Source organism: Leuciscus leuciscus (assembly GCF_965113295.1).
Source record: "Leuciscus leuciscus genome assembly, chromosome: 5".
Lineage (NCBI taxonomy): Eukaryota > Metazoa > Chordata > Actinopteri > Cypriniformes > Leuciscidae > Leuciscus > Leuciscus leuciscus.
In genome coordinates, this window is record NC_138729.1 from 14948020 (window position 1) to 14967627 (window position 19608).

General features: G+C 42.8%; 1 protein-coding gene across 2 annotated transcripts; it reads right to left on the reverse strand.

Moving 5' to 3' along the window:
• Positions 1-1041: 1041 nt before the first annotated feature.
• Positions 1042-5513, reverse strand: LOC309498498 (E3 SUMO-protein ligase ZBED1-like). Of its 2 annotated transcripts, XM_082169263.1 has the most exons (5): positions 4813-5513; positions 4142-4649; positions 3395-3581; positions 2927-3227; positions 1042-2848 (listed from the first exon to the last, which is right to left on the reverse strand). In XM_082169263.1, exons 1-5 carry the CDS (start codon positions 5411-5413, stop codon positions 2754-2756), a joined length of 1692 nt encoding a protein of 563 aa, XP_082025389.1. In that variant the 5' UTR covers positions 5414-5513; the 3' UTR covers positions 1042-2753. The 2 variants fall into 2 exon arrangements, with proteins under 2 accessions (XP_082025389.1, XP_082025388.1); XM_082169262.1 differs by having other exon boundaries at positions 1042-3227.
• Positions 5514-19608: the final 14095 nt, after the last annotated feature.

The following is a 19608-nucleotide window of genomic DNA, read 5'->3' on the forward strand; positions in this document are numbered from 1 at the left end:
GAAATATTAGGGCATATTGTTAATTTGCAGTTTAATACGTTGCTTATACAAATAGCCTACATTTTATCTCAACATTCAGTCGATGTTTACTTATCTTATCTCAGTATAGCAATGCAGTTTGCTAAAACATCATCATTCATTCACACACGCGATTTAAATTTAAACTGTCTTTGCCAGCTGTGGTAAACAGCGCGCATCTCTGCCGTTTATTCATTCATAAACAGAAACCCACGTGAAGAAATTCACGTGAGAAGGAAACAACTTACTAGTATTCCTCAGCTCGCTCCTCGATATACCCGCACTTCTGAGGGACATTTTCCATTAGTATTATTCCTCACAGCGCTGCAAGACGGTGTAAACAAGTAATGATCTAAATAAACTTGTGTGTTTTCTCGAGCTGATGGGGGCGTTCACAGGATTGCCTCAGCCATTTGCGTTTGAATAGCGCGCGCTCTCCGTGGGCGGGGCCGATTATAACGTAATGAGCTGAGATAAGCTCGACTGGAATCGCTCTCTTTTAATACAGATTTCACAAGATGAGAATATTTGTTTTTTATATAAATTACTTCATTTAAAAGAAGAGAATTCAAGCTTCATGCCTGTGTGTCTGTATGTCTGTTTGACTGAGTATTCGCTGAGTTATTGTTAATTTTCGGACGCGTTTCAGAATGGACTACACTGGCAGAGAGAAGGCAGAACTCGCTTCGTGTTTATTTTTCTTTATTTGGCAAAAAGCACAACACTTTGTTTTTATTGTGAGTATACACAAAAATAATACACATTTAACAGAATCGATTGATGTATGAAACTCCTATGGAAAATCAAAGTCAACAGAGTATTTATGAGTTTCTTTTACACTAATAAAAAAAAAGCGAGCTGGTATCGCCGGCGATACCGTAGACCTCAGGGGGTTAAAGTACAACATAATTCGAGAATTTATTCTGATTCAAGGGGAATCAGAATGCCAAATCCTGACTAATGAGAGGAGGAGCTGGGGATGGAGGAGGGTAATTAGCTCCTGAGAAACGCGATAGCTGCTGATAATACTGAAGGAGCTTATATACACTCACCTAAAGGATTATTAGGAACACCTGTTCAATTTCTCATTAATGCAATTATCTAATCAACCAATCACATGGCAGTTGCTTCAATGCATTTAGGGGTGTGGTCCTGGTCAAGACAATCTCCTGAACTCCAAACTGAATGTCAGAATGGGAAAGAAAGGTGATTTAAGCAATTTTGAGCGTGCCATGGTTGTTGGTGCCAGACGGGCCGGTCTGAGTATTTCACAATTTGCTCAGTTACTGGGATTTTCACGCACAACCATTTCTAGGGTTTACAAAGAATGGTGTGAAAAGGGAAAAACATCCAGTATGCGGCAGTCCTGTGGGCGAAAATGCCTTGTTGATGCTAGAGGTCAGAGGAGAATGGGCCGACTGATTCAAGCTGATAGAAGAGCAACTTTGACTGAAATAACCACTCGTTACAACCGAGGTATGCAGCAAATCATTTGTGAAGCCACAACACGCACAACCTTGAGGCGGATGGGCTACAACAGCAGAAGACCCCACCGGGTACCACTCATCTCCACTACAAATAGGAAAAAGAGGCTACAATTTGCACGAGCTCACCAAAATTGGACAGTTGAAGACTGGAAAAATGTTGCCTGGTCTGATGAGTCTCGATTTCTGTTGAGACATTCAGATGGTAGAGTCAGAATTTGGCGTAAACAGAATGAGAACATGGATCCATCATGCCTTGTTACCACTGTGCAGGCTGGTGGTGGTTGGTGTAATGGTGTGGGGAATGTTTTCTTGGCACACTTTAGGCCCCTTAGTGCCAATTGGGCATCGTTTAAATGCCACGGCCTACCTGAGCATTGTTTCTGACCATGTCCATCCCTTTATGACCACCATGTACCCATCCTCTGATGGCTACTTCCAGCAGGATAATGCACCATGTCACAAAGCTCGAATCATTTCAAATTGGTTTCTTGAACATGACAATGAGTTCACTGTACTAAAATGGCCCCCACAGTCACCAGATCTCAACCCAATAGAGCATCTTTGGGATGTGGTGGAACGGGAGCTTCGTGCCCTGGATTTGCATTCCACAAATCTCCATCAACTGCAAGATGCTATCCTATCAATATGGGCCAACATTTCTAAAGAATGCTTTCAGCACCTTGTTGAATCAATGCCACGTAGAATTAAGGCAGTTCTGAAGGCGAAAGGGGGTCAAACACAGTATTAGTATGGTGTTCCTAATAATCCTTTAGGTGAGTGTATATATATATATATATATATATATATATATATATATATATATATATATATATATATTAGTGGTGGGCATAGATTAATTTTTTTAATCTAGATTAATCTAGATTAATTCTTGGAATTAATCTAGATTAATCTAGATTAAAATGGCTCATTTGAATTCTGCCGAAGGCATTCAGAATATGTGTGCTACCCAAATAATGACTAAAAGTCAGTCTTTGAGAACAGGTTTCTCAAGCCAGGTGGCGCATTAGACCAGGGGCTCATCTCCTGTTTCCAAAATGCATCACAAACTGCTTGAGAAAACTGTTCTACTATGATAATTGGTGATGAAAATAAATCATGTTCAATAAGATGTACTTGTGTTTACGAACGGTTTATTCAGTTAAACATGAATTTTGAACTGTAGGCCTAAATAAGAGGTCATGATGAACTGTTTTACAGTCAGTAGCTTTGTGTCAATCAGTCCAAGCTCTATTTCTCCTTCTTCCACCAGTCACTCAGGCAGACCAGCTTGTTCACATTTTCTGGTGACAAACTAGATCTCCTCTTCTGCACAATATGGCCTGCTAAAGAAAAAAGTCTCTCGCATGGGACAGTTGTGGCAGGAGTCCCCAAGTATTTACGGGCAATGTGGGCCATCTTACCATAGACAGCAGTGTGCTCTGACCACCACTTCAGTGGACACTGATCAAGACTGGCACAGGGCTCTACCTTGTACCTCTCCACAGTATTGTCTACTGGTGTCTCCTCATCTGATTCTGAGTCTGATCCCATCAGTAGCAGGGCTGTTTTCTTCTTGGGTGGCTCAGGGTTCTCCTCCCCGAGTGGCTGCAGAGCAGGTTCTTCTCCCTTCACCAGCTCACTTAGCTTTGCCCACACTGGCTCCCTCTCTGCTCTGGGCAAGCACTTGAGGTCCTTAAATCGTGGATCTAGAGCAGTCGCCACCTTTGATGAATAAAAAAATAATAATTATTGATTGATGAAAATTTCACTTTCCAAATCCAACCTCCATATTTCTTCATTACTCATTCATCTATTCATTGACCGATCTACTGGCTTAACAGTCTATAATGGTCAAACAATGCAGTTATCTTCTGGTCAGTCTGACATACCTTAAGCCATTCCAGGTTTAATTTCTCGCTCCGCTGGTTGAGGTCCATGGTGAAGGCAGCCTTGAATCGCACAATATAGGCAGGATCATCATCTGAGATCTTCATCGCGTGCTGGAGGTGGCACAGGGCAGGTAGAACCACAGAGCAGGATACATACTTATCCCCACCAAGGAGCTCAGTGATGTACCTACACAGACAGACAGACAGACAGACAGACAGACAGACAGACAGACACACACACACACACACACACACACACACACACACACACACACACACACACACAGAGAGAGAGACAAACAGACACACACACACACACACACACAGACAGACAGACAGAGACACACACACACACACACACACACACACACACAGAGACGAACAGACACACACACACACACACACACACACACACACACACACACACACACACACACACACACACAGACAGACAGACACACAGAGAGACAAACAGACACACACACACAGACAGACAGACAGAGACACACACACACACACACACACACACACACACACACACACACACACACACACACACACACACACACAGACAGACAGACAGAAACAGAGCAATAAATAATTAATGACTGATTCATTTAACTCAGATTACACATTTTAAAGTTCTTAATCACATTACAATTAAGGGCACATGTTTCTTAAATACAAAGTGACATTTAAAAGAACTTGTATGCCAATTCATGAACACGCTATGTTTGTAGACCATACCTGCATGGCTCCAGCAGTTTCTCTAGCTTTGCCAACTTCTCATATTCAGCATTTGTTGGGAGGGCCAGATTGTGCTTCTGCTGAGACAGCGTTGTGTGCAGTGCGTCTCTGTTGCGCATCACGCGCTTGATCATCTCAAGGGTGGAATTCCACCGTGTTGGAACATCTTGCACGAGTGGCTCCTGAACTTGTCCAAGGGAGGCTTGCTGGACATTCAGCTCGTCTGAGTTGGCCGGACTGTGTTTGAAATGTCCGACCACTTTACGGCCCTTGGCCAGGGCACCATCAAAACCACCTTCCCGAAGTGACATTACAATAGCTCTCTGTACAACATGCGCAACGCAGGGCAAATGCTCGAATGGCAGTAACCTCCCTGCTACCACCATATTAGGAGCGCTGTCTGTTCCAATAGTGCTGATTTTGTCAGCTATCCCCCAATGATTAGCGACATCGAGAAACTGCCTGGCACACGCTTCTGCAAAGTGACGCTGCTCTGTTTTCATCACACCTAACGGATAGACAAAGTAGATCGGAATAAGTTCACTACTAGTAGTAAACAACTAGCAATAATCAAGAAGCAAACATAATGTGGTGGTCGTTGTGTCGTGGTAATTAATAGCCTAAGTAATACAATTAAATTATGTAATTTAAAATTACATAACGTAGCCTACCAAAAGTGAAGGAGTGAAGTTCCCAGCTGGCATCGATGAGGTGTACAGTAACGCCGAGGTAGTTATCGTTGTTGACAGATGTCCAATGGTCCCCAGTCAGCGCTACACACCTCGCCTCTACCATCTTCTCATTTTTTGCGGCTTTCTGTTCGGCGTGCTGGTCATGTATTCTCCTCATGATAGTTCGCCTCGCAGGTAGTTTGTAAAATGGGTCACCTGTGGCCGCCTGGAGAACAAGCTCGAGCCCATCATCTTCAACCACGCTGATGGGCCGGCAGCTGGTGGCAATCCACTGAGCGAGGAGATTAGTTAGCTTGGCTGATAGAGCTGTGCTGACGGGCTTGGCTCGGTTGCACTCAAACATAGTAGTTTGACGACGACTCTTCCCCTGCGCTACATCAGTGCTTGGCCCGGCATTCGCATTATCTAAGGGATGCTTTGCTTTTAGGTGGTACTTGAGACTGGAAGAACTCCTACAGTACACTAATTCCGCATTGCACAAGGTGCAAATAACCTTAGTTTTGTCAAGGTTTCCATTGGGAAGCTTCTTAAAAATAAATTTTCCCTGAAGCAAACCCGGCGTCTTCATAGCTGCATCCATGTTATTAGCACGTCACGTTTAATGTGGTAATTTCACAGGCATACACACAGGTTCGAAGACTCGTTCTCGCCCCCTACAGTGAAATTCGGCTAGGTATACATCCGCGCTAAAATATCAAGGTTAGATTAGATTAGATTAGATTCAACTTTATTGTCATTACACAAGTACAGGTACAAGGCAACGAAATGCAGTTTAGGTCTAACCAGAAGTGCAATAGCAGCAAGTGCAGGATATACAGTGGTTCCATAAGTGCAGAACATGGATATGTACTGAATAAATATAGAGTTGAATACTATTATAAACAAAAATTTACAGATAGATTTGTCCTATGAATATAATATACAGATAACTATTACTGTGAACAGAATTTACAGCTAGATATGTACTGAATATAATATACAGATGTATATACAGATGGCTAATATACAGATGGCTATTACTATAAACAGTATTTTTACAGATAGATATGTACTGAATATATATACAGATGGGTGTTACTATAAACAGAATGTGAGCATAATATACAGATGGCTATTACTATAAACAGAATTTTACAGATAGATATGTACTATGAATATATATATACAGATGGGTGTTACTATAAACAGAATGTGAGCATAATATACAGATGGCTATTACTATAAACAGAATTTTACAAATAGATATATGTATAAGTTAGGCTAAAATGAGCAGTATAACAATGGATTTAAAGTAGTGCAAATAAAGTTTGGACAGAAGCTATCCGAGTGAAAGTGCAGTGGAAGTAATTGCATATTACAGTTAAAGTACGGTATTGCAAATGTATATGTAAACAGTAGGTACTGTAAATAAACAGTCGGCAGTGCAAATTGAGCATATTCCAGTCAAGGTAGTAGTGCAAGATGCATATGTAAACAGTTGTTTCTGTAATAACAGTCAGCAGTGCAAATGAACATTATAGTATTGCAAATAACAAAATGGAGGCAGGTGTGAGGAGGGAGAGGAGAGTCAATCAGTATATGAGGGGAGTGGGATCAATGAGGGTTAGAGTTTAATAAAGAGACAGCTCTGGGGAAAAAACTGTTCTTTAGTCTGCTGGTCCTGGTCCGGAGGCACCTGAAACGCCTGCCGGAGGGCAGGAGAGAAAACAGTCTGTGGGCTGGGTGAGAGGAGTCCTTAAGGATGCTGCGAGCTCGATGCAGACAGCGTTTCCTCTGGATGTGCTCGATGGCAGGTAGTGGAGTCCCAGTGATGCGCTGGGCGGTTTTCACCACCCGCTGCAGTGCCTTGCGCTCTGCAACAGAACAGCTCCCATACCACACTGTAGCACAGTTGGTCAGGATGCTTTCTATTGCACAGCGATAGAAGTTCACCAGGATAGTGGAGGAAAGCTGATTCTTCCTCAGTGTCCTCAGGAAGAAAAGGCGCTGGTGAGCCTTCTTGACCAGGCTGGAGGTGTTGGTTGTCCAGGTCATGTCCGCCGAGATGTGGGTCCCCAGGAACTTGAAACTGGAGACACGCTCAACAGCCATTCCATTGATGTGGATGGTGTCGTGTGTGCCTCTTGACACTTTCCTGAAGTCCACGATGAGCTCCTTCGTTTTGGTGGTGTTGAGGAGCTGGTTATTTTCAGTGCACCATGTGGCCAGGTGCTTGATCTCCTCCCTATAGGCAGTCTCATCGTTGTTGCTGATGAGACCAATCACCGTAGTGTCGTCCGCAAACTTGACGATGGAATTAGATCCGTACACAGGCTTGCAGTCGGAGGTGAAGAGGGAGTAGAGAAACGGGCTTAGCACACAGCCCTGTGGTACACCAGTGTTGAGTGTGATGGACGTGGAGCAGTTGGAGCCTGATCGAACATTCTGGGGTCTGTTGGTCAAAAAGTCCAAAATCCAGTTGCACATGGAGGAGTTGATGCCCAGGTCTCCAAGTTTGGCTATTAACTTAGTTGGGATGACAGTGTTGAATGCTGAGCTGAAGTCAACAAACAGCATGCGTGCATAAGTGTTCTTATTGTCCAGATGTGTGAGCACAGAGTGCAGTGCCATGGAAACTGCATCCTCTGTGCTCCTATTGCTACGGTAGGCAAACTGGTGTGAGTCCAATGTGGATGGAAGAGAGTCTTTTAGGTGTGCCAGGACCAGCCGCTCAAAGCACTTCATTACGATGGGTGTGAGTGCTACAGGGCGGTAGTCGTTAAGGCACTTCGGGCTGGAGTGTTTTGGCACTGGCACAATGGAAGTGCATTTAAAGCATGTTGGTACAGCTGCTTGGGCAAGAGACAGGTTGAAAATGTCTGTAAAAACCCCAGCGAGCTGCTCCGCACATGCCCTGAGTACGCGTCCAGGGATGTTGTCTGGTCCAGCAGCCTTGTGCGCGCTGATCCTGCTCAGTGCATTGCAGACATCTGTGGAGGAGAGTGTGATCGGCGGGTGGTCAGCTGAGGATTTGAGCTTGGTGGCAGTTTCTCTGTTGTCTCTTTCAAAGCGAGCATAAAAGTCATTTAGCTCGTTCAGGAAGTTGACATCAGTGGCTGCGGGGGTGGAGTGAGTGGGTTTGTAGTCACTGATGGCCTGAATGCCCTGCCACATGCGCCGAGGGTCAGCGTTGGAAAAGTGTCCCTCTATCTTAAGCTTGTAGCAGTGCTTGGCCTCTTTGATGCCCCTTTTCAGATTTGCTCTGGATGTGCTATAGGCTTGTGCATCTCCTGATCTGAAGGCAGTGTTGCGTGTCTTCAATAGGAGTCGCACTTCCCTGTTCATCCATGGCTTCTGATTTGGGTATGTGGTGATCTGCTTCTGGGTTGTAACACTGTCAATGGTGGTATTGATATAATCCAGTACAGAGGAGGTGTAGCAGTCAATGTCCGTGTGAGAGCCACTGGTGGCTTGAGAAGCAAACATACTCCAGTCTGTGTGTAGAAACCTTTCCTGGAGTGAGGAATCTGCCCCCACAGGCCACACCTTGATGGTCTTCACTGATGGCTTCACGCGATTGATGAGAGGTGCATATTTGGGGGTGAGGAACAAAGAAAGGTGATCTGACTGTCCCAGGTGGGGGAGGGGTGTCGCGACGTAAGCTCCAGCCATGTTTGTGTAAACATGGTCTAAGGTTTTGTTTCCTCTGGTGTGACAGGAAACATGCTGGTGAAATTTCGGTAGCACTGACTTTAAGTTTGAATGATTAAAATCACCCGCAACAATAAACGCAGCTTCCGGGTGAACGGTCTGTTGTTTACTGATGGCTGCGTGAAGTTCTTTCATAGCAAACTTGGCATCAGCATCCGGGGGAATATAGGCTGCAGTTATAATAGTGGAAGTGAACTCCCGCGGTAGATAAAACGGTCTACATTTAACCATGAGAAACTCAAGGTTAGCTGAACAATGTCTCCCAACAATAGCAGAGTTTGTGCACCAAGCTTTGTTAATGTAAATGCACAATCCACCACCTCTGGTCTTACCGGAGCCATCTAATGTTCTATCCGCCCGGAATGTATGGCGTCCCGCTAGCTCAATAGCGTTGTCCGGTATTCCGCTGTTTAACCATGTTTCCGTGAAAATTAGAACATTACAGTTCAAAAGTCTCTTGCTGTATGTGATGTTGAGTCGAATCTCCTCCATTTTGTTCAACAGCGACCGTACATTGGCAAGGAAAATGCTGGGTAAAGAGAGCCGGTGTGGTGTTAGCTTTAGCTTAGCTCTTAGTCCTCCGCGCTTCCCCCGCCTTTGTTTACGATCTCGACGCCGCCTGCGAGCACTTCCGCCCGGCCGGGCAGAGTGCATAGCCCCGGGTGTTTTGGCGATCTCAGGAAGGAGTCGAAGGTTGTCCATAAAACTGTCGGAAATTCGCAAACCAATATCCAAAAGCTCACCTTGGGTGTACGATGTTAAGGCACAACTGTTCTGCACGAACAGACCCGAAATGAGCAAGAAAAATACTACTAAATTGCAGAATCTGGAGAGACCGCGAGCCTCGCGATGTACTCGCGCCGCCATCTTGGTATGTAAAGTCATCATAGCTTGCGTAGTATAGACCCAGCTCCCAACCCAACTTTGAGAATAGATTAACGGCGATATTTTTTTTATCGCCCGATAAGAGTCTCACGTTAACGCAGCACGTTAACGCCGTTAATGGCCCACCACTAATATATATATATATATATCAGGCTTGTGCAAAATTCAGAATTTCAGAATTGGCCTCCATTCAATTCATGAGTTGGAATTTGAATTGAATTTACTCCGCCCCACAGGACGTTGAATTGAATTGGAATTGGAATGACAGGAAGTGGAATTAAATTCATGGCAATTCAAAGAAATTCCACACAGTCACACAACAGAAAGAATGTGTTGAGTCTCACATGCATTCAGTGTTAGGAAGGTTACTTTGGAAATGTTATTGCTTACTGTTATTAGTTACCCATTATAAATGTGGTTTGGATTACTTTATTTAGATAACTTTATCAATGCAAAGCAACTTCATTTAAAGTTGATTAGTAACTAATTGAATTAAACATTTTACCTCAGTAATACAACTAAATACAATTACATTAATTTTGTAATTTAATAACAGAAATTTCATTTCACGTAACTATTTACTCCTCAACCCTGCATACATTTTGTTCTAAAATAGATATTGATCAAATTCTTGAAATAAATTACCCCCTCAATGTTGTTTAATTAGTTTTGTTCCAATGTAATTTTAATTTCAAAGTAATCACACAAACACAAAGTTGTTGTAAATGCAGTTATCATTTATTGAGTCATGTTCCATCATGTTCCACAAAATTACAATTACAATAAATCAAACTTAATTATTTGTTCTGTGACTAGAGCTTTTAACATTCTTTGCTGGGGGAAAACATATCCTTTTAATGTAATCTGTACAAGTAAAACTAATATCATTTATAATGCAATCATATCTGACATATACTGTAAAGTTTCATTGTTAAACACTTCACTTAAAATATGTATGTGAATTTCTTAAAATTTTTATTGAATTGCAATTCTGCTTCCTTTAATTCAAATTCGAATTGTAATTCTAGATCCTGTTTTTGACATCAATTCAAATTCAAGAATTGAATTGGAATTAAGGAGTCATTCTCAATTCAATTCTGAATTGTGCACAAGCCTTATATATATATATATATATATATATATATATATATATATATATATATATATATATATTAGAGGTGGGCATAGATTAATTTTTTTAATCTAGATTAATCTAGATTAATTTTGAAATTAATCTAGATTAATCTAGATTAAAATGGCTCATTTGAATTCTGCCGAAGGCATTCAGAATATGTTTGCTACCCAAATAATGACTATAAAAGTAAGTCTTTGAGAACGGGTTTCTCAAGCCAGGTGGCGCATTAGACCAGGGGCTCATCTCCTGTTTCCAAAATGCATCACAAACTGCTTGAGAAAGCTGTTCTACTCATAGACTGTAAAAGGTTACTACTGTACTGTTACCGTCCGTAGGCAACATTAGGTAGGCCTATGTTATTATCAACTACTATAGGCTATCAATTAGGGATGGGCGATATGGCCTAAAATCTATATTGTGATATACATTGCAGCCTCTTGCGATAACGATTTACAGTATATTATAATAAAACCATTTCAGAACAGATTACACAGACCCATGCTAAACAACTGCTAAATGTATTTTTTTTTAAAGGGTGTATGTAGTTTTGAGAACATATATTGTGCAAAACTTTAAGTATACAACATAATTTTGCAGATAAATAAAATGTAAGTGCACTAGCTGCAGAGACTTAAGTAGGTCTAATGTTTATTATGGCTTGGAGCTTATGAAACCCCAAATTTAAAATTAGAATATTGTCTAACTGATGTCTTTTCAGTTAAAAAGAAACACAACAACGATTCTTAAAATCGAGATGATGTGCTAAGCAAGGCTGGATTAGTACCCCCAGGGGCCCCTGGGCACTGAAGCTCATGGGCCCCCTCCCCTACCTGACAACCACACCCTCCAAAGGAACACACACCAGGTGTGGGATTTAACATGCCAATCACTATTGATCAAAAGCTAAATGACTAGTTCACAAGACAATGATACGAAATACATTTTTCTGAAAAGTATGGCTGCACGATTTGGGGAAAATGTCATATTGTGATTATATATTGCGATATGTGATTGCGATATAGTAAACAAATGGTTTCATGAGTTAACTTGCTTATTTCTCAAGTAAAATGCACACACAGATTAGTGATAATGCTGAAATTTGTAGCCCATTTCTCAACTCAAAACTAGAAACAACAACTAAATGCACTGTTTTCAAATTAAAATAAATTCAATATTGTTATTTGTCTCAATAATACAAGAGTTAAAAATAAATGTCATATTTACCTGTGCCTGTCAAACAGGTAGACCTAGGACATATACCGAAATTGTCAAACTGCACTGCACTGCATAAATTAAATATAGACTAATCCTTATTATAGCAAAAAAAAAAAAAAAAAACACTTTAGTCAACAGCAGTGAGTCATTTTCTCTGTTCTTTTTGTTCTTTGATTAACTTTACTGACAGAAAGCTTTATTGGCTGCTGTCTCTTTAAGACCAGCTGACGGAGACGCGGCTCTCGCACGCGCCTCATTCTTTCACAACTTGAACTTGACGTTCATCATAAGACAGCTCTTATGTTATGAAGATACTCGACAAAACGGACATTTTGGCATAATTGTGTGTGTTATTGTAAGTTCAAGCACGAAAGATAACTGTATTCTGGCGTGCTGACCCCACACACTCTGTATATAGTTTGCTGCTGCTCGTCTGACGGCTTAAACCCGAACCAAGTCCAAATAATGGATGTTGCACTGATCTTTTTCACCAGCTTTCACTTTCAGCCGTGTTTACTTAAGATGACGACGAATATGCGTTGCAGCCGGGTTTACCTCGCGGCCGCGGGTAGATTGCGTCATCATAGCTTGTGTAGTATAGAGCCATCTCCCAACCCAACTTGGAGAATAGATTAATGGCGATATTTTTTTTATCGCGCGATAAGAGTCTCGCGTTAACGCAGCACGTTAACGCCGATAACGGCCCACCACTAATATATATATATATATATATATATATGTATAAGGTTGATTTTTTTGCTGTTTGATTCTGAGGAATTAAATAAGTGGGCTGCATTTAAATTTGCTTATCTAACTTTCTTTAGTTAGATTTATGTATAAGTTCAGCATTTCATCCAGACCGTGTTAACTTGTCTGGTTGATCTTTTACTACATTTCATTTTGAGGAATTGAATGGTATAATTCGGTGCTGCAGCTGTCCACCTCCGAGGAGATGGATGTGCTGAGCATCGAGTTAAGGGAATTGAAGATTCTCCATCTCAATCCCCTGTGTACAATGAGTTTTGGAGGTTATAACTTCCATGTCAGGGCCTTCCAGTTTTTCCCGATCTCCACTAATAAAAAATGAGATCCCGGATCAACCCTTTCAGCCTGTATTTTCAATTCTAAAAATGTATGTTTAATAAATTGGGTTGAAAGAGCTTGGGCATGGCCGATGCCAAAGGCAGAACAGACGCTTGCGAGCTATCAGTCCTGTCACGGCTTAGACTCCCCTTAAGGCTCGGCATCACTCTCCAGGCCAGTTAGAAACTCTTGGCGCTGGTGGGTAAGGCGTAAATGGGGCTACTGGGCGGAGCAGACCTAGCCATTAGCAAACTCCTTGTACAGGATAGAGTGTCGTTTCCTGTGCTCCCCCTCACAAAGATTGGGGACCGGAATGGCATTCTCAACAGAAGCCTTTGAAGCAGAAGATGGATCTGAGGACCGTTTTTCTGCGAAAAAAGGCTTCGGCCAAGGTCCTGACGCCACTGGTGTCAGACCTCTGAGGGCAACCCCGACTGGGGTGGAGCGGTGTACACCTCAGTATACGGTGCCCGCCCCACCTCGGTGCCCTCAGGAGGCCGTTCTACCAATCCCGCCACCCTTGGTGCCTTGGGGCGCAGCGGTCTCCAGCGAGAGCACATGGCTGAGTGTCACCACGGCTCTGTGTCAAACTCGCACCCTCTGAGGGGGGTTTAAAAACAGTCAGTTCAGTTGTTTCCTGCCAGTATGCTTCAGGTCACCGAAGTGGCTGTTACAATAACACCAGAGGCCAGTCTTGAGAGACTGGTACCCTTAGTAGATTTCTGACAGTGAAAAATCTGCCGAATATATCTCCATGGGTCCTGCAAATAATAGAGAGAAGTTACAGTATTCAGTTTCATTCTCCTCCACCTCGTTACAACGGGGTGCTACTCACGGTAGTACATCCCAGGCAGGCTCTGGTAATGGAGCAAGAAGTAGAGTCTCTATTAGCGAAGGGAGCTATAGAGCAGATGTACTCACCCGACAGAGTATCAGGGTTCTACAGCTGCTACTTTATTATTCCAAAAAAAGGATGGGGGGTTGTGTTCCATTTTGGATCTTCGTCTGTTGAATTGTGCAGTCATGAAACTCAAGTTCTAGATGCTCACACTCAAACAGATCGTGAACCAAATCAGATCTGAGGACTGGTTTGTCACGATAGATTTAAAAGACACTTACTTCCATGTCTCCATCCTCCCTCAACACAGGAAATTCCTGAGGTTTCCTTTTGGGGTAAAGAATACCATTATCGGGTGCTTCCATTCGGTCTAGCTCTATCACCCTGCACGTTCACGAAGTGCGTAGATGCAGCTCTGGCCTCGCTCAGGCTGCAGTGCATACACATTCTGAACTACATCGACGACTGGCTAATTCTGGCGGAATCAGAACAGTTAGCGGCCCGGCATCGAGATGTCGTCCTTGCTCACATAAGAAATTGGGGTTGAGACTCAATGCCAAGAAGAGTGTGCTTTCTCCACTACAGAGAACCACTTTCCTTGGTGTGGTATGGGATTCAGTCACGATGCAAGCCACACTATAGCCCGTTCGTGTAGCTGCTATCCTCACAGCCACAAAAGAGTTGAAGCTAGGCTAGTCATGCACTGTGAAACAGTGAAACTGTTGGGCCTCTTGGCAGCAGCGTCCAATGTGATACCCTTTGGCCTACTGTACATGAGACCCTTGCAGTGGTGGCTCAGAACCAGAGGGTTCTCCCCGAGGGGAAATCCACTTCTTACGATCAAGATCACACGGCGGTGTCTCCGCGCCTTGGTTACAAGGAGGAAATACTGGTTCCTATCCCAGGGTCCGGTGTTGGGAGCTCTTTGCCATTGAGTTGCTATCTCGACAGATGCTTCCCTCACCGGCTGGGGAGTGGTAATGGAAGGCCGTTCAGCCCAGGGCCTGTGGAGGAGTCATCATCTTTCTTGGCACATAAACTGCCTGGAGATGATGGCAGTCTTAAATGCATTGAGGCATTTCCTCCCAGACCTGAGGGACCATCATGTGCTTGTCCGTGCAGACAACACATCGGTGGTCTCTTACATAAATCGGCAGGGGGTCTGCGTTCTCGTCCACTATGCAAACTGGTGCACCAGATTCTCTTGTGGTCCCTAGGGAAGCTGCTCTCCCTGAAAGCAGTTTATTTCCGGGGCATCAGAATGTAGGACAGACATCCTATTGAGGCAGGGGCTGAGGCCTAGGGAATGGAGGCTCCACACTGAGGTGGTGGAGCAAATTTGGGGGGTTTATGGCCAGGCACAAGTGGATCTCTTTTTGTCTCAGGATACGACGCACGGTCCACTGTGGTTCTCCCTCACACACCCAGCTCCTTTGGGGCTGGACGTTGTGGCATTGACATGGCCGAGGCTACATCTGGACGTCTTTCCCCGATTAATCTGCTCCCAGGAGTTCTGGAGAAGGTCCGCCGGCACGGAATAATTCTACTACTAGTAGAACCGTACTGGCTGAGCTGACTGGTTTTCGGACCTGGTGTCTCTCCTCGACGGCTCTCCCTTGGAGATTTCGGTCAGGAGGGACCTTCGGTCTCAAGTGGAAGGGGTGACTCTTCACCCCAGCCCAGAGATTTGGAACCTGTGGGTTTGGCCTCTGAGGGGGCCCAACTCATTGACTTTGATCTCTCAAATGAGGTTGTGGAGACCATACTTCACTCCAGAGCTCCCTCCATGAGGAAACTTTATGTATTAAGTGATGGGTTTTCACTTCATATTACGGATCTCGGACAGTGGGGCCCATTTTACTGCCCGATTGGTACAATGCTGGAGTTACTGCCGGTTCGTTTTTCCGCAGGGTTATCCTCTTCCACACTGAAGGTGTATGTGGTGGCCTTAGTGCCTACCATGTCCCTTTTGGTGGTATTTCCCTGAGGGGTGGGGGGGGAAACCTTTGGTCATTTCCTCCGTGGTGCTTTTAGACCAGGACAGTAGTATGGCGGCTTAGAAGCCTTATTATATATGTAGATATCCCTGTAGGATGTGGTATGCAGCAGGCTGGTCCTCTCTGCTCGCGTCCATAAGGTTTTACTACTTCGACCTGGCGCGTCCCCAGGTTCTCAGGTGCTCTTGTCTTAGTTGTGCAGTATTCATACAGACAGGCTCTGGTATAGCGTTTTTGGTATTCTCGTTCCCAGAGCATCATTGACGCATCGCCAGTGCATCATTGCTCGAAAGGGAACGTCTCAGGTTACGACTGTAACCCTAGTTCCCTGAGAAGGTGCGACGCGTCACTTTGCCATACTTCCTACATCCCTGTGATCGACTTGCTTCGGCCCTTTTCGAAGCTAGCGCGGTTCTATTCCGGATGTGCTTTATCCTTTCCTGGTCATGACGTCACCCGCGCGTGACGCCCACTCTCGCCATTGGACTAGTTGACACAAGTGCTTCAGACGCAATCATGCAGGAGCGTTCCCAAAGCGTCATTGACACATCGTCTCGTTCCCTTCTCAGGGAACTAGGGTTACAGTCGTAACCTGAGACGTTTTTTGTCATTTTTGCAGATCTGTGTGGACAGGGATAATTTTGATTACATTGTCATTTGTACAGAGAAAAAAAAAAAACATTTATGTTTTTCAGTACAACAGCTCTGGAGAAAACAGTCATGTAAGTGCAGTTCTCATACAATGTGGTCAAAGCAGGCAGATCAATATTATTAACCCTCTGAGGTCGAGAAACGCGCCGACGCGTTTTGCTGGATTTTTTTCACATAGCAGCAACATAAACTTAAATTACTCCGTCATTTATGGTTATACAGAAAAAAGAAATATAAAAAAAGAATCTGTGATATTTCTACTTTTGTATGTGTCCACTTACAATCAAATCAAAACATTGTGCTTTTGTAAAATAAAGAAAATAAACAGGGTGTGCGTTCTGCCTCTCCGTCGCGGTGAACTTTTTTTTCTTGAGCACGTCTATAAACTGAAACAAAACTCAGCGAATACTTGTCTCACATTTATGAGCCATATACCTTTATACACATTTAAGTGTGTACTTTTAAATGATCGGATTCAAACTGAAAACAAATATTCTCTGTTTAAGTAATTTGTATAAAACCAACAGGATGTCCAGTATCTCAAACGCTTGCTAATTACTTTTTAATTCGACCGCCCACTCGCGCAAAAGTGATTCACATGCAAATCTCCACATGGGACGCGAACGCCCTCGTTACCTCGAACACAAAACACTTCACAAGTCTCTGCTTTTCGTCGAGTTTGGAAGACACGCTGTGAGCTTACATGGATTTACCTCAGAAGAAGAAGAACGCGATTTGAAGACAAGAAAGATGTAAGGTAAGAAATTCTTACTTATTAGTTTATGGTATTGTTGCATAAACTTCACATTGCAGTTGCACTGTTGCTAGATATATGGTGAATATTATACTATTTAGACCCGTGTTTACTGTTAAATACTGTTTGTGGATATCTGCTCAAACATAGATATGTATAACCATAATGTTTAATATTTTGGAGCGCGATGGCGTTTGAATGTATCATATTTTGGAGCACGCTGTGCGTTTGAATGTACAGTATCATATTTTGGAGCGCGATTGCGTTTGAAATGAAAAATGCACCAAACATTAGGCTTTATGTTTTTACTATTATCTCATTTCATATCATCATAACGAATGGAAACATTTGAAGTAACATATGATAATCAATATATTTTTCTCTAGCGTAGTTGTTCTTGAAATCTTTTGGAAGATTTAATTTATTGTTATTATTATTTTATGCAGCACTGCGTAGCCTATGCCTACAAGGCACAACAAACCTGGTGTTCATTATATATTGTTGGAAACGTGTGTGTGTGTGTATTCTGTGAATTTTAAAAAGAAATTTTAACCAGAAAAATCTAAAATCTATTCCCAAAATCGTGCAGCCCTATAGTTTCTCTTGATATCAGTATGTTCACAGTTTTTTCCTTTTTTTTTCCTTTCAGGGACCATATGCAACTGAGTCCTGCTGACTTCAACATTCACATGAGTCTCTGTACATGAACATGGTAAAGTGAAAAATCAAACACCTTGGAAATGAAAGGTATGTTTTTAGGAATGGCACAAAGGTCTCTGTCTTTGGATCATTGTTTTCAATGTGCTCTTTTGTCATTTGTATTTTTGGATTGTGTTGTGTTGTAAATAAATCCAAACAATCTAAAAGCCATTCTTTTTTAAATCTCCTCATTCTTTGTGCAAGGTTGCTCTGAATGACAGGGCCTGATCGCTCCTAATAGGGCAGTTAGGGGAGTGTCTTTGTCTTTCTCAGGTGTTAAAACCTTACATATTCATGAGATGATCACGCCTCTTCGCATATGGCTTTGCCACACAAAACACGTCTTAGAAATTTTAAATCAATATATTGTCTTATCTGAATGACCAGTCAGGGTGATTTTCACATAGTTTTGGAGCAAATATTCAAGGCTATGTCATACAATTTTCAAAAGTCTTGTGAAGAAATAATCAGTATGGGTTTCATGGCCTTATTTCAGTGAGAATTTTTTTTTGTATTTTCACAAACCACGCATAAATGTCATTATCTCAAAACGACAAACTTTTACATACATGCTGCTGATATATTATTGTAGCAGAGTTTGTGCTGAATACAGTGTAATTAGACTTTAGCCATGAAAATGTCACAAGTAACAGAAAAAAACACAAATGTCAGAGCATGTCAGAACACCTCCAGAGCCCAGAAAACAGCTCAGACCTCAGAGGGTTAAGAAAAATAATGGCTCGTTTCCACCAAGTGGTACGGTACAGTACAATATAGTATGCGATTATTTTCGTTCCGATTGTCAGAAGTTGTGAATCCCGTACCGTAACACTTTTGGGACCCTTCTGTTGGGTCCCAATCACAGTAGTCCTAAAGTGAAGGGTGGAGCTAGACTCACTCCAAAACATTGATTGGTTGACACGAGAATCGTCATTTGCGCATGCTTTTTTGGCTGTGTTTTCCTTGCAGTCTGCAGCCTTTGCCCGAACAAAGCTTGTCGTCTTCTTGTGACAAACAGCCACATGCCGAGAAACAAGAACAAGATCTGCTGCATGTCCTCCATTGAAACTTTCTTCTTCGCGCGAGAATGATTTCAAGTAAGGGTTACTATCAAGTAAGGGTCCTGTTGGCGGTGGAAACGAAAGCTAGATCAGGGTTTACCGTCCCGAATCGTACTGTACTGTACTGTTCGGTGGAAACAAGCAATGTGTCCCCAAATAAGCAAGCCAGTGACGACAGTGGCAAGGAACCCAAACCCGAAAAAAATCGGCTATCATGTCGATGAGGCCTCCACAGGGGAGAGTCTAGTTGACACAATCTCTGCTGGCACTTCAGGGCTGCGTTGTGGTAGTGTCTATGTGCAGGTCCTTCATCTGATCTGGATACAGCCCGGATCCGGAAGACTACGATTACGTCGGGATAAACAGAGAGACTAATATTAGCGTAGATTCCATTCTTCTTATGATGTACATCGGGTGTGATAGGGTGTGAATTTATGCAGCCTAACAATCATTTTACATTATTTGAAATATAGATTCCAAACGTAAGAAAAAGACAAGTCACCTTCATTTATATAGTGCTTTTGACAAAATGGATTGTTTCAAAGCAGCTTTACAGTGATAATAGGACCTCGAAATAATTACATAAGGCAAGTAAACAGTCAGCAATACAATATGAACAAAGGATACTAATTACAAACAAAATGGAAAAATAAATACAATAGAACGGAAATACAAATTGAATAACTAGTGTTTTTAGTTTTAAGAAAGCCACCTGTGGAACCATGTCTCTTTTGCTGCTTAACCCTCTGAGGTCTGAGCTGTTTTCT